The sequence below is a fragment of the Choristoneura fumiferana genome, chromosome 24, assembly GCF_025370935.1.
Source record: "Choristoneura fumiferana chromosome 24, NRCan_CFum_1, whole genome shotgun sequence".
NCBI classification, from domain to species: domain Eukaryota; kingdom Metazoa; phylum Arthropoda; class Insecta; order Lepidoptera; family Tortricidae; genus Choristoneura; species Choristoneura fumiferana.
The window spans coordinates 10,271,249-10,286,794 of record NC_133495.1 but is presented as its reverse complement, the minus strand read 5'-3'; the positions used below and the strand labels follow the sequence as shown (position 1 = coordinate 10,286,794).

Genomic DNA, 15,546 nt, shown 5'->3' with positions numbered 1-15,546 from the left:
TTCTACGGTGTTTGTGAAGTTCCCAATCCGCACTGGGCGCGCGTGGGAACTACGGCCCAAGCACTCTCATTCTGAGAGGAGGGCTCTGTCCAACAGTGGGACTTATAGGCATGGGATGATGATGATGAATTTGGTGTGATTCACGTTATCAAAATCATCTTGATGCGAATATGGAGCATGATTATGATAGTACCTATAGTTAACATTGATCGAGCGAGCTGAGCGCGAAGCGGGACGACGCCTCTGACGCCTCTCCGCTTTAGGTTTAGCAAAAATGTTATCGTTTGTTTGTCTGATTATTCTCTTCTACAATGGGGAATGGATGAAAATTTTAAAAACGCTTGAAACTTTATTTATCGATAGGAATAACCTTTCTAAATTAACAGAAAAAAAAATCAGATTTTTAAGTAGCATCAATTAATTAAAAAAAATGAAAGAGTTTTCTTTACCGCCAAATTACGACAGTCCGGTCGGTTACGGGTTGTTCCATAGTCCAGAATATAAAAACACTAAAAAATAATTTACGTGTCTTTGTTGACTCGATCTTTTTGAAAGGTGACACTCTTTACCGGCTCGGATAATACCGACATGGAAATACCAACCCTGTTTTTCATCTACACATACATACCCATAGAAGCTCATGTCAGTTTCTATGGGCGTGTACATGAAAAACAGGGTCGGTATTTCCATGTCAGTATTATTCGACCCGGTAAAGTGTCACCTGTCAAAACGATCGAGTCAAAGACACTTAAATTCTTTTTTAATGTTTTTTATTCTGGACTATGGAACAACCCGTAATCGACCGGACTGTCGTAATTCGGCGGTAAAGAAAACTCTTTCATTTTATAAAATTAATTGATGCTACTTAAAAATCTGATATTTTTTTCTGTTAATTAGAAAGGTTATTCCTATTGATATAAAAAGTTTCAAGCGTTTATAAATTTTTCAGACATTTCCCATTCGTATTTATCAACCTATTCTTGTGAAGTTTTATGAACAGGTTCGATAATTAACCGACTTCAATAAAAGTGGAGGTCCTCCACTCTTTGTAAGTACTTATGTTTTATTTATAATTAAGTAGTTATGGTTTACTTAAAAAAATATTTTTTCAAAATGGCTGAGCCATTGGGATTGAAAACGTTAATTTTCATATTCTTTGAGGTGTACCGTTCAGTCATTACTTTTAATCCTCTATTTCAATGTAAGGGGAAAGTTGACGCTTAATTCAAAATAAGAAGAAGCCCTAATCGGATGCGGCGTACCTTACTTAACTGCCACGAGTTTCATATTATTTCCATTAACATGATACCCATAATACCAAATGATACTCATAGAGTAAGATTGGTTTTTTGGAATCTTTTTGTATTTTTTATTTCAATTCCAAATTTTTAGTAGTTAGTTTAATAGGGTACTTAGTACTTAGAAATGAACTATCATTTTTGCAAACAAGTATAGTCGTGTTCAAAGGAAACTAAACTTAAGGTGTTGTTAAAAACAAGGACACATAGCGAACTGTGCAACGCAAATTCATAATTAAACAATGAGTAAGTATCAATTTCCAAGTATTTTTCGCTTCAGCAGGGCTATTACGAAACTCGAAGTTCGTGTCGTGCGGTCCCTCTGACACATACTATTTAATACGAGAGCGAGATGGGCGGTACGATACGAACTTCGAGTTTCGAGTTTCGTAGTAGTCCTGCAGTCATTTCAAACCATGCATGTTGCCTTCAATTCAGATTCTTCACTTGACCACAGAATAAGTAATAGTTGACATACAATTGAGTATTTTATTCACTTTTACATGTGTCATAACATAAAAGTAAAAAAAAAACCGGCCAAGAGCGAGTCGGATACGCTTAAGATAGGGTTCCGTAGCCATTCAATTTTTTGCGGCGCATTCTTCTTGGCATAATGGTCTTTCCGAAAGCGCTGGTAGTTTAAAAAATGACGTGTAAAAGTGCCCATTGCGGCCTATTAACTGAATTATGATTTAAACTTTTGAATTTGAATTTGAATTACGAAAAAATGAATTACATAATATTTTTCTAAGGATTTCGTATTTTGTACGAAATCTTCGGTTTTTTTTATTCGACTAGATGGCAAACGAGCAAGTGGGTCTCCTGATGGTAAGAGATCACCACCGCCCATAAACCAGTGGTATTGCAGATGCGTTGCCAACCCAGAGCCCTAAGATGGGATACCTCTAGTGCCAGTAATTTCACCGGCTGTCTTACTCTCCACGCCGAAACACAGCAGTGCAAGCAGTGCTGCTTAACGGCAGGATTAGCGAGCAAGGTGGTGGTAGCAATCCGGGCGGACCTTGCACAAGGTCCTACCACCTGCAAGCAATCTGCAACCTGCAAGTTTAGGTATATTTTATACCTTAGACTGCTATTTACTCTTAAACTCCTAAATTTCATACATGTACTTACACTATACTTACTGCCATCCTAAATTTTTCACATTTTTCCACCCAACAGTTTGATTTTAGAGAGGGTAGTGGGGGGGGGGGGCTCGATTTAATGAAAATATGCACTTTAAAATTGAATATTTCGCAAATCAAAAAATCGTCTTAGCAACCCCCACAATGGTTTAAGAACAAAAATATCACCCCCACTACGTGATTTTTTTTGTATTTTGTTTCCTATTTATCATTTTGTCTGCGTAGGTGCTCAATACTTATAATATCTGTGCAAAATTACAGCTTTCGAGCATTGATAGTCTCGGAGCAAAGCCGCGGACGAACAGACGGACAGACAGACAGACATGGCAACAATATAAGGGTTCCGATTATGCTATTCTGGGCACGGAGCCCTAAAAAGGCTTCTTAAAAAGGGTTCTTAGAAGTTAGATAGATAGATAAAAAACTTTAAAGTTACCTTTAATTGGATCCCATAGTATGCACGACTATCATAATGAACTTTTTAACGTTACTGTGATATCAATAAGTTACTCATACATGTCTTTTCATTATTACTATATCCGAAATAGGAATTCGTATGAGGTAACGTAGGTATTGCAACATGTTCACATGGATCCTTGTATTCAATAGCTGCGGATGTAATGAATATACCTATCGAAAATACAAACTGAAACATAGATGCACAGAAAACATCGAACCCATGTCCTCAGTATTCCGTGCTGCGTGCTATATAACAGGAGTACAGACACGAATTTTTCCTATGCACCACATACAGCTTGTTTGTTTCTTATTTAGTCACCTAAGCAAATACACTAGCGACATCTATGCTTTAGCCCTCATCGAGAAACTTTCAGCACCCCATCGGACAAGAGATGTCGCTGTTAAGCAATCAAATTAAAGATTAAGGTTTTTGGAGTCTTTTTATATATTTTTTTAGCAGCGCTGGTCTCTTCTAGTTTTTCTGTGCATCTATGTTTCAGTTTTTATTTTCGATGTGGATTTTACGGGACGACCGTAAAAGTAACAAAATTTGGAATTGAAATAAAAAAAATACAAAAAGACTCCAAAAAACAATCTTAATGTATACCTATTTAATGTTTTGCCGTCGTGTTTTGTCGGAAAAGATCGTATTCATCCTTTGACTATATTCATCTTTTTCTCAACTAGCCTAATGAAGTTTACTAAAGCTAATGAGATAGCAAGATACGAACTTTTCCTACAAAATATTATTCACTAAATCTGTACGGTCTACTTCCATTAGTAACGCTTGAAATTTTCCGTGGTCATTATAAAGGATCACTTGAACAAAGCCTTTAATTTTGTTGTTTTCGGAAAGTGTCGCCTTTTCAATAAACTGTCATTCGACACACTGTTGACTCAGTAGGTGTTGGAGCAATATCAACAATATTTAAAAGCAAAGTTTGTGCAGGGGGCTCCAGTATAATCCTGACTGCCTGTTGCTCAGTATACGAAGCAGTTTCCACTTCGAGCTCCAATTGTGACGAAAAATGGCGTTCACAAAACTTTTAATCGTAATTGCAGTTTTGGCTGTCGGCGCACACGGTGAGTAGAAGTTGCGTTTGTTTACAGACATGCTTCATTATACTTTAGTGTTTATAATAGACCAGTGTTTTTCAACCTGTGGGTCGCGAAGCCTCTTTTGGGGGGTCGCTAAGCTGCTATATATTAGTTAAAACTACTGAAGTAGAAAATAAACAATAAGCTTAAAAATGTTTATTAACATTATGTTATTATAATATTTGCCACAAAATAAAATACATGAAAAATAAATAGCAACGGGTAGGGGGTCGCAAAATATTTCTTCATACTAAAGGGGTTGTGTTATGAAAAAGGTTGAAAAACACTGTAAGTAATAGACTATTTTGGCATTAATAAGTGACTGATTTTAATATAATTTCTGTTAAAGTACATACAGGCACTCAATGTTAACTGTAAAAGTTTTAAATAAATTAATTTAAAAAAAAATTGTTAAAAAAATAAAAACTTGTGGGAGAAAAACAAAAAGTTAGGACAATGGGTTCCCAGTCTCAGCGCTGGGCCTGGGCTTGATTGCCCGGCGCTGGTTTTCAGACTGGTCCCTGTGAGGACGGCCGGTCGCCGGTCGTCAAATACTGAATAAGCCAAAAAAGAAAAACAAAAAGCATTTGTGCCTAACTGTAAGCAGTAAGAGGAGAAAAAAAAACAAAATAATTAGAGAAAAAATAAAGCTAAACAATAAAAAAATATACAATCAAAGTTGCAACATGCATGTGTGTGTGTTGTGCGTGTGTGTGTGTGTGTGTGTGTGTGTGTGTGTGTGTGTGTGTGTGCGTGCGTGTGTGTGTGTGTGTGTGTGTGTGTGTGTGTGTGTGTTGAACACATACAATTTTAAAATAAATTCAGTCAAAATGAAAATGCCACATTTTTAGATATGTAATACATAATTATTTTTGACAAAATTTAGAGATTTAACACAAATATGGAAATACACTTAAAAACTATTAATGGACGTCGAAGTTTTGGGTTCTATTGCGCTAACCAATACTTCTAATAGTGGTTACTCGGTGTTTTTCTCTGATATTATCAATGTACAGACACCGACTTGTTACAGATTTATTATATACTTACTAGCTTTTTTCCGGGATAAAAGTAGCCTATGTCACTTTCGGGTCCATAAACTATATCTATGCCAAAAATCACGTCGATCCGTCGCTCCATTACGGCGTGAAAGACGGATAAACACACAAACATACAAACACACTTTCGCATTTATAATATTAGTATGGATATAGAATAGATATAGATTGTTACTATATTTATTTACAAGTATTTTTTTGCATTTAAGCTTATACGTAATAGGTGCATAGTTATTTTTTTTTATTGAATTATCTTTTTTTTACCAACAGCCAACAACGAATGGCCTGCGTGAGTATTAAAATATTATTAATAAAGTAAAAAAAAAATATAAAAATATGAAATTTAGACTAAAAATAGATAGATAGTTCGAAGAGAGTTGAATCAACGATTTAAGGAGGAGAAACCCTAATAAATGCAGACCTCAGCTAAGTTGGAATTCTGTGGACCACAAAGTGGGACCGGGTAAATTCTCGTCATGCACTCGAACACATGCACGAAACTCGAAACTCGAAGTTCGTATCGTACCGTCCATCTCGCTCTCTTATTAAATAGTATAAGTGTCAGAGGGACCGCACGACACTTTCGAGTTTCGAGTTTCGTAGTAGCCCTGCAGTTTGCTTAGCAGGAGCATTTCAACCACCTCATTGTCGTGGTCACATTTTGTTAGATGACATTTTTGATTATTTTTAGACGTCCTTTACTTCTACTGAATAACTTGGAAACTGTAACATAATCTGCCATGTTAACAAAAATGTGCCCACGAAAATGATATGGAATAAACATGTGTGCGTGTAACTGTGCACAAGCCGAGGTGTAGTTTTAACAACCTCACTTTTCCGTACACAAAATCCGCCTTTATACCAACCTCACTTTTCCGTACACAAAATCCACCTTTATACCAACCTCACTTTTTCGTACACAAAATCCGCCTTTATACCAACCTCACTTTTCCGTACACAAAATCCACCTTTATACCTACCTCACTTTTCCGTGCACAAGATCCGCATTTACCTACCTTCTTTTTATTTGGTCGTAGTAAGATTTTCTTATGTCATACATACATAAGTAGCTCAGTTAACGAGGGTGTATATTTGAATGTGGGAAGGAAATTATAGCGTACTAAGCCACTAATGAAACGTTATTTTTTAATTGCAGATTCCAACCAATCAGGGTAAGTTTGTGGGAATATCGTACAACATTTCTGTACCTACACAATTAATCAATAACAAAACATTCAACAGTTCGTCTTTGTCACGCTATTAAAACTAACTTTACAGATGCCTGTGCCCCCTACGCCACCATTCCTTCCTTTCGCTCCATTCTCTCCTTTCGGCCCTGGGTTCGGACAGTTTCCCAAGTTCCCTAGCTTTCCGCAAATCCCACTACCTGTAGTTCCTACTCCAGACCAGATTAAGAACGTGAATCCAGGACAGGGACAAATATTCAATGGTGTGGCGGTTCAGTCCAGCAGCGGTATGGTTCAGGACAAAGACGGCAAGTGGGTTAGAGCCGGAGGCACTTCCGTGCTATCAAACGACAATGGAAAGGTTCTGGAATTCAAACGTAAGTATCAAATCATTATCATCTTGGCTTATATGGGGATATAATGCGGATTGGGAACTTCATACACACCACAGAATTTCATCGCAGATGTGTGCGGGTTTCCTTAATATGTTTTCCTGTGCCGTAAAGCTCATGGTGAAATTCGTATATAATTTCGCATAAGTTTTAAATAATATTGTGTGTTATTGACTCATTATGTCAGCCGAAAGTACTTTTTTTTAGATTTTCGCTGATATCTCGAATATTTAGCAAAGATGAATATGATCACATTTGTAGGAAATTTATGTAGAAACGTTTGTCCGAAGTAATCATAATGCTATTCGTTCAAATATTCGAGATATGAGCAAAACCTAAAAAGGGCACCTTCAACCCCTCCTTACACCCTTAGCACACCCCCCACCCTTGGGGACTTTTAGTATGTTCATCTGGATAGTGCAAGGTATAACTGTACCAATATTCAAAACTACACGGATTTTTTCTCCAGATTTGCCCATATTCGGCATTATTTGATCCTATTATGAGGAAAAAAATCGTTTCATTGCAGAGGGAGAAGCACCACCTGACCTCCAAGTACCCATTAGGTAAGCTAGACATTGTTTTTTATGTCCCGACCGCGTTGGGAGGGTTATTCTTAATGACCTGACCTGCGGACGTATTGCTTAACCTTTCTGACGCTCGCGATAGCAATCAAATGACAGACTTCGCATACAAAAACTGTCATTTGATTGCGATTGCCAGCGTCAGAAACGCCTCTGAGGTGCTCTCGCGATCGCTTTCACCATCTCTTTCTGTCACCATCTTACACCCTTTTCGTGCGGTAAGCGCAAGGTTCAGGTGACCATACCTTCCGCTTGCCGCACGAAATCGCCGCAGCAATTCGCATCGTTAGTTGCGATGCGATGCGCATCGCATCGCATCGCATCGCGGTTTTATTGTATTTCATCATCATCATCATCCCAGCCTATATACGTCCACTGCAGGGCACAGGCCTCCCTCAGAATGAGAGGGCTTGGGCAGTAGTTCCCACGCGGGCCCAGTGCGGATTGGGAACTTCACACATACCATTGAATTGCTTCGCAGGTTTGTGCAGGTTTCCTCACGATGTTTTCCTTCACCGTAAAGCTCGTGGTAAATTTTAAATGTAATTCCGCACATGAATTACGAAAAACCCGTGCCGTGGTGGCCGAGTGGTTTGACCTATGGCCTCTCAAGCAGAGGATCGTGGGTTCAAACCCCGGCTCGCACCTCTGAGTTTATTTTATTTATTTATTTTATTTATTCAGAAACAAACAGTCTTATAGCTATATATTTTATGAAAACTAGGCTTAAAGTTTCCTAAAGGAAATATTGAAACCTAAGAAACGAAATAGATTACTAAATGAAGCTGAAACACTTTACATACCAAAACAATGTTAAGTTATATATAACGTACTTATTCAATGAAAGCTAAGCCTACTCACATTCTGCTATACACTGCATGGACTGTCTTTTAAACCTACTTAACTTATTAATGAAAATATCAAATATTATACAACCTACACGCTCTTTTTATAAAACTATTGCTCGCATACGAAGTTCGACTACGGGGGATATGAAAAAGAGGTTTCTTTCTGCAAACTCGCTCACGACGACGGGGTACTTTAAAGGAAAGGGACTTTAACAATGAAGGGGCCTCGATATGATTATTTATGATTTTATAAAGAAGAGGTTTTGTGTGAGAGCCCTTAAGCGTGTCACACACTAAGCAGATACGATAAGATATCTGTATCTGAACGCATATCTGTCAATATCGCTCCCTATACAATTAAATGAGCTAACACACGCAGCGCAGATAACTTATATTTTATCGTGAAGTATCTGTGGTATACATATATCGAAAGATGGCAAAGATATTATCTGCGTATATAAATTGATCTGTGTATAATATCTGCCGATATAAATATGGTATAGTATTTTATCTGCAGATAGATAAATCTAGAAGAGATAAATACAAAAACATCCTGTTTAAACACAAGTACAAACAAGTCTACTCAGTTTGAAGGATTTAGACTGCATGTATCGTCTCGTATATTATCGTATCTGCGTAGTGTGTGATAGTTTCAGATCATTAAGTTATTACACGCAGATAAAATATTATCGTATCTGCGTAGTGTGTGACACGCTTTAGACAGAAAGAAATAGTGAATGCGATAGCAAGCGTCCGCGCCTGATAATACGGCCTCTGGTTTACAAGTATGTTCACTAACTACTGTTAAAAATTAAAAATCATATTTTTTTCTTTGTTACGCTCTTTCACGTTTTAATTCGGCATGGAGATAGTTTGGGCTGCTGAGAAGGGCACGTAATAGTAACATAGTTTAAGCTGGACAGTTTTATTTTGAGTTGACGCTACTGAGCAAACCGTAATACTAAATCGAGATTCATTCAAGCAATTACAGCTATTTAATAGTCATTAATTAAACTTAATGATAGTATCAAAAAACTTTTATAATAATTTATTTTCTTTCGCAGAGCTCCGACGGTAAGCCAGCCGTGGTGAAGTGTACTCGAACCTTCCACATACGACTCTACAGCACACACACGACACCAGCCAAAATCAATAATATTACCTACTTTGGGACTAACTACATACTTAATTTTCACTATAAATGCAGACGTACTTTTTTCACTTTTATACGCTGTTCTAACTTGACGTACAAAATTATTTAATACAATTAAAGTTTTTATTAAATTTTTCGAATTTTAATTGTTACAGATGCCCAAGATGCCTGAGCTTGAGGTAAATAGACAAAGAACTATAATTTGTTAATGTACTCACAGTTTAGTACAATTTATTTTAAACACCTCTATTTTTTCAGTCATTCTCATTCACCTGTGTGCACGTCTAATTACTGTTTATTTTTTCCTGAAAAAGCGACACGGTAATTAGAATAAGTACACAGATCTTGGGGAAAAAGGTGGCGGCTATCCTCATTCATCTGTGCACTTTAGTCTAATTACCGTGTCACCATCGCGGGAAAAAAGGTACGGTAATTAAATTAGGTAGATATCTCTTTCTCTCTAAAAAAAAATTTGCAACTTTTGACAGTTCCATGCATATACATATATGAAACATGCATGTGTATTTGTTAAAACTAACCCGGAACTGTTCACAACATATCGAGATAATTAATTACCTAATAGGTCTTGATATCTTTTACAGATGATCTAAGTAGCTTCGCGACGACACTTGCGCTCGTGACTAAATAGGCCGATCCGGTACAGGATCCCCCAGCCGCACACGCGACAAGTGTACTCCTCCCCAGGTGGTCGGGGGTTGATGGCCTGCTCGAGACGCCTCGTGCGCTTCTCCTTTAGCATGTGAAACCAGTCGTCATCATGCAGTGCTCGACTTTTGTAAACAGGCCCCGCCACTTACTACGATCTTCAGCTAGCTCTTCCCATTGGTTGCTAGGGATTTTAAATGCAACCATGTCGCGCTTGGCAGAATCTTTGAAACGCAACATAGGTCGTCCAACGGGCCTCTTTGCGTCTGCAACCTCTCCTAGCAGAATTTGCCGAGGCAAACGGAACTGCTCCATGCGGTGCACGTGTCCCAGCCACCGTATATAGCCGCCTCTGTTTGAGTGTGGCCGTAATGCTGGGAAGCAGTGCCGCGCCTAGAACAGGCTCGTTTGTCACGCGATCCTTCCATGCAATGCCTAGTATGCTTCGAAGACAGCGCATATGGAATGAATTTAGTCGACGCTCCTGTTTTGAATATGTCGTCCAGTATGCTTAGTGTATTTTCCTGTTCACAAAATACGTCTGGATCGCGTTCGCGTTAAAATCTCAATTTGTATGGAAACACGGACAGCGCCTCTAGTGGAAAGTTTGCGTAACCACTTTTGTTAGTGTAGGTTTGCTACGTAACTATTTCGTCCGCGTATCGTAACTTGATCATAACGAAAACGGGTGACGACGCCGCACCGTGGACATGTGGCGGCTACGTATCGACGATCGAACGCTCGATTTACGTCTTCGAATAGTAAACGAATGTTTTGTGAAAACGCCACACTAGAGGCACAGGATTCTGCCCCGTACAGGAGTGTGCTCAAGACACACGCTTGGTTAACATGCATCTTCGTATTTACAGTAATATGTCATTATAATACGAGGTACCCGTTTGTAAACACTTCAGCGCGTCTAAACCACTGAACCACACAAATTTTAAATAAAACATAATTTAAATTTACCGTTAATGTTTGGTCTTGTATCGATTTTTTTATTGTTTTAATTTTTTCTATCTTGTTTCGATCGTTTCAGTTAATTTTAATTGTTGTTTTGCAGACGGGTTTTTTGATTTAAGTATTTATTTATTAATTTTTCTTTATGAGTATTAATTTAAGTTAAGTAAACGGTTTCATTTTAAAAGCACGGATTCATGAAATTATTAACGACGCATTCGTGAAAGCTATTCCTATAGTTTTTTTTTTGTCTGAATATGCTATCAGTGCTATTGATCCCAAATTATTGACCCCAAATATTTGTATCTCACAGCCGCCATGTTTTATTTTCGCAAGCTTTCTTTAACTTGCCCTGTTTATTTATTTGTTTGTTTGGGTCAAATCTTGGAAGCTAAATTTGACCCATTCCCGGTGGTCCGATTGACTTGAAATTTGGCATACTTATGTTAATCTGGTGATAATACAATAATCTGGTTTTTATTTTTTATTTTTTTATTCGACTGGATGGCAAACGAACAAGTGGGTCTCCTGATGGTAGAGATCACCACCGCCCATAAACATCTGCAACACCAGCGGTATTGGTAGTGACATTCTGGTAGACCGGCCAGGATCGTCTCTGCAGAACGGAACTCCTCAAGGTTAATGGTATCGACTTGAAATTTGGTACGGAAATGTAGCTTGGATGACAATGCAAGTAAAGTCAACAAAAAGTACAGTCAGCAAAAAAGCTTGTATTAAAAATGTAATTTTTAACAAAAACTTATTTTAAATCTACCTATATAAGGGCACTTGGGTTGTCGGGACGAATGTAACGATACCCTAATTGTTTAAATCCGTCCAGCTCCAGCGGTTTGAGAGATATGAGTATGCTGTGATAAAGAATATTACATACTCACACTTGCCACTTCAACCAGTATTATCTTTACCACAAGTGCCCAGGGCCCCCGCTCAGATCTTTACTTTTTTTTCTATTTTACTGACCAAAAAGTGAATAACAGATTTTATTCAAAACAAATCCCGTATCTTAATCATAGTAACCTATATTTTGATGTGCGTGTAATAACTAAAATAACAGTTATCCCTACTATATATCCATACTAATATTATAAATGCGAAAGTAACTCTGCCTGTCTGTCTGTTACGCTTTCACGTTGAAACCACTGAACCGATTTTGATGAAATTTGGTGTATAGGTATTTTGAACCCCAAGGATCAATATAGAATACCTTTTATTCCGGTAGAGGGCGCCACCGCGCGATAACCTAGATCCGCGCAGACGAAGTCGCGGGCATAAGCTAGTATTCATATAAAAGGGCCCCACGTTCTTGTGTGCATTTTGCCCGCATGGCCTGAGACGGCCTTGATTTCAACTTAAGTATGTGTCGCTTATTTATGGATGAGTTATTGCCTGGGCTCCATTTCATTATGCTGACATGTGCGACTACTACTTCCATAGAGAGCCATTTTAAAAATACGCGTAAGTACCTATGTTAGTCACGAATCACTACAATGATGGTTTTCACTGCGGCGAAATATCGTTAGATGGCGTTAGTAATCGTGAGGTTCGTTTGACGTTTGCTCGTGATTGGTTAAAAAAATTAATGAGCCAATGAGGGCTATCGTTTTTTGTCTCACTAGATGGCGCACTGTTGCGTGAGGTTTTTAAGTATGGCTTTCAAAGTCTGTTATTACGGGCGTGAAAACAATGTTTAGATTAAAATCATATTTAATACACTTTAAAACCGTACCATAAAAATGTCGAGCATGCCACAGTGTTGCATAGTCCCCGTTTTGTTCGGAAAAAAGGGAGGACAAAGGTTTCCGAAAGACAAAACTGTCTCAAAACACAGACATTCATTGCCCCGGAACGCATTTTTGCCATAATTAATTTCAGATATTGCAAAATATTCACAAAATTATTCTAATTATAAATAAACCCGCGTAGCTCACCCAAAAACTATGAGATTTGACATTTCGGAGACCTCACGCTACACTAGCGCCTCTAGTGGCGAATTCATACGCGATAGCCCTCATTGCAAGCAAACGTCAAACGTACCTCACGACACTAACGCCATCTAGCGAGTCTCTGTTAAAACCCTCGTTGTAACGCAAACCTGACACAGCTTTGATCTAATGTCAAAATTTACCGACAAATCTACAACTAAAGACGTCTTGTAGGCTTTTTAAATCTCGATTTAAGGCTTAAACTGACAGTTATTGTACGGATCTGACAGGAATTAAGACCACTCAAACCTAGATTAAAAAGCCTGCAACGTACGTACCTAAATGTCCACAAGAAAAAATAGTTCTTGTTTTTTTTGTAATTTTCCATAATTTTTGATTTTATTTAGTAACTAGCCGTTACCCGCGACTCCGTCCCCCGTCCCGTTTATCGCTATCCCGCGGGAACTATGCAATTTTCCGGGATAAAAACTATCCTATGTCCTTCTCCGGGACTCAAACTTGTATACAAAATAAATGGACACTCGACATTATGTCACTGACATTGTCACGTTGGTGAAACAGGGCCTTGGAAACTATTCAGTCGCAAAAATTCTAACCATCAACAGAACCCATGACCCTTCCTTCCTCAACCACAATTAAATTATGTAACGTGCGCACGCGCACACACACACGCGCGACGCGGAAGACGAGCGTGTGCTATGTTGCAATCCCTTAAATAGGTCGAGACACTAATAGAAAGATATGGGGCCGGCGTACGTTTGTGTACAATTTTTTTTGTACTTAATTAATTTTTTGTTAAGAAAAACACATTTTTAGTTTTATGTATACCTGTGTATGTAACAGGGAATATGCATGGAACACACATTTACTATGATACGAAATGATGCCCTGTTCGTTAATTTATTTATTTGGGTCAAATCTTGCAAGTGAAATTAGACCCACTTCCAGTAGTCCGATCTACTTGAAATTTAGTAAACTTATGTACTCGTAAATCTGGTGATAATACAATAATTTGGAAGTGACATCCTGGTAGTCCGGCCAGGATCGTCACCACAGGACGGAACTCTTCAAGGGTTAGTGCATTGACTTTAAATTTGGTATTCAAATGTTGTTTGGGTGACATTACAAGTACAGTCAGCAAAAAAAACTTGTATTAATATTTAAATTTTTACCAAAAACAGTTCTTAGCTATGTTTAATTAAAATTGGTTCAGCTGTTTCTGAAATATTGCTCTTAACATGGTTGGATATTTATAAATACGGCCTTTTAAAGTGTTTTGACGTAGCTAAGAAAATTTACGGAACCCTTAATGCGCGAGTCGGATTCATACTTGATCGGTTTTCTATATATACTCGTAACTTGTAAAGAAGGGCTATTTGAATCACCCGCCCAATGCGGCCCTGCTATAAAATCTTAAAAAGACTGTTTGCATCTTTTAGTTACAATTTTTAGGTCACACGCTGTTAGTGTGCGTGCGCAAGTGGATGATCCGTCGTTGTTCAAACTTAATTTAATTGTCGTTAGACTTAATAAGCCGTGGTAGCTCAGTGGTTTGACCCAAGCAATGGATCGTGGGTTCTATCCCTGACTCGTATCTCTACATTTTTTGGAAGTTATGTGCGAAATTGCATAATGTTATTTGCCACGAGGCTTAGGAAAGCTTCAGCTGTAGGAAAAAATCGTGAAGAAACCTGAATAGAACGAAGCAATTCAATGTGTATTTTATTTTCATCCAGGAAAGTAACCAATGCTAAGATCGACTTCACGTCTCTTACAGATGTAAATGCATAATGATTTTCCATTGTACCTATTTTATCCAAAATTTTAGTATGTATCGATCGTGCTCTCTGAATTAAGTTCAGTACATACCCATCGTACAGACATACATTTTTCATTTTGTCATTTTTATAAGATACAGTAAGCAATACGGTATTTGACTATTTTGTATATGTTTTATAAATTAAAAGTACACAATGCCCGTTATCGAATAGAAAAACAATTTCTAAGCTACCTTTACAAATAACAAAGTTATACAGGTTTGAAATTCAAGATTAAACAGAGAAAGACATACTGGCATGTGACGTCACACGCCAGTACCGCCATACTTGCTGCATAGAGAAAAGCGTTTGAGAAAGAGACAGGTATATAGATTTTTCAACAAATCACTATAAATCCAATTTTCAACGATTTAAATTTTCTCTTCGCTAAAACTATCTGTATATCTATATTTTCATAATAATATTAAGATATGGCAAAATCAGGAGTTGTCAAATACCGTATTATTACAAAAATAATTTAGTCAAAATAACTCGCCCCTTGCATCCCCGGCGCAAAAGTGCCCATAACGCTCGCGGTATTTCCACGCTGGATAGCTATGGACAGCCTTTGCACCAGAAATGACTCGGAGCGGGTCCTCCCCTTTTTAACCGACTTCAAAAAAGGAGGAGGTTCTATGTACCAATGTTCGTATTTTTTTTTATGTATGTTCACCAATTACTCAACCAATTATGGACCGATTTTCAAATTCTTTTTTTTATTCGAAAGGGTATTCTTCTGAGGTGGTCCCATTGTCACCAAGTCAAGATCTGATGATAGGATCCTAGGGAAATCGAGGGCAAACCTCAAATTTTATAGGCATAGCTATGGCAATTTGAGTATTTTTAGCATTAAGATGAGCATTTACATTCAGAAAGTATCATTTGGTAACCTGGACCTGATGAAGAAGACCGTAGAT

At 37.9% G+C, this 15,546-nt stretch overlaps 1 protein-coding gene across 1 annotated transcript; it reads left to right on the top strand.

The window, feature by feature from the left end:
* The first annotated feature begins 3,837 nt into the window (after positions 1-3,837).
* Positions 3,838-9,355, top strand: LOC141441645 (uncharacterized). Its single transcript, XM_074106436.1, has 6 exons — positions 3,838-3,985; positions 5,329-5,347; positions 6,215-6,230; positions 6,337-6,622; positions 7,167-7,203; positions 9,134-9,355. Exons 1-6 carry the CDS (start codon positions 3,931-3,933, stop codon positions 9,159-9,161), a joined length of 441 nt encoding a protein of 146 aa, XP_073962537.1. The 5' UTR covers positions 3,838-3,930; the 3' UTR covers positions 9,162-9,355.
* Positions 9,356-15,546: the final 6,191 nt, after the last annotated feature.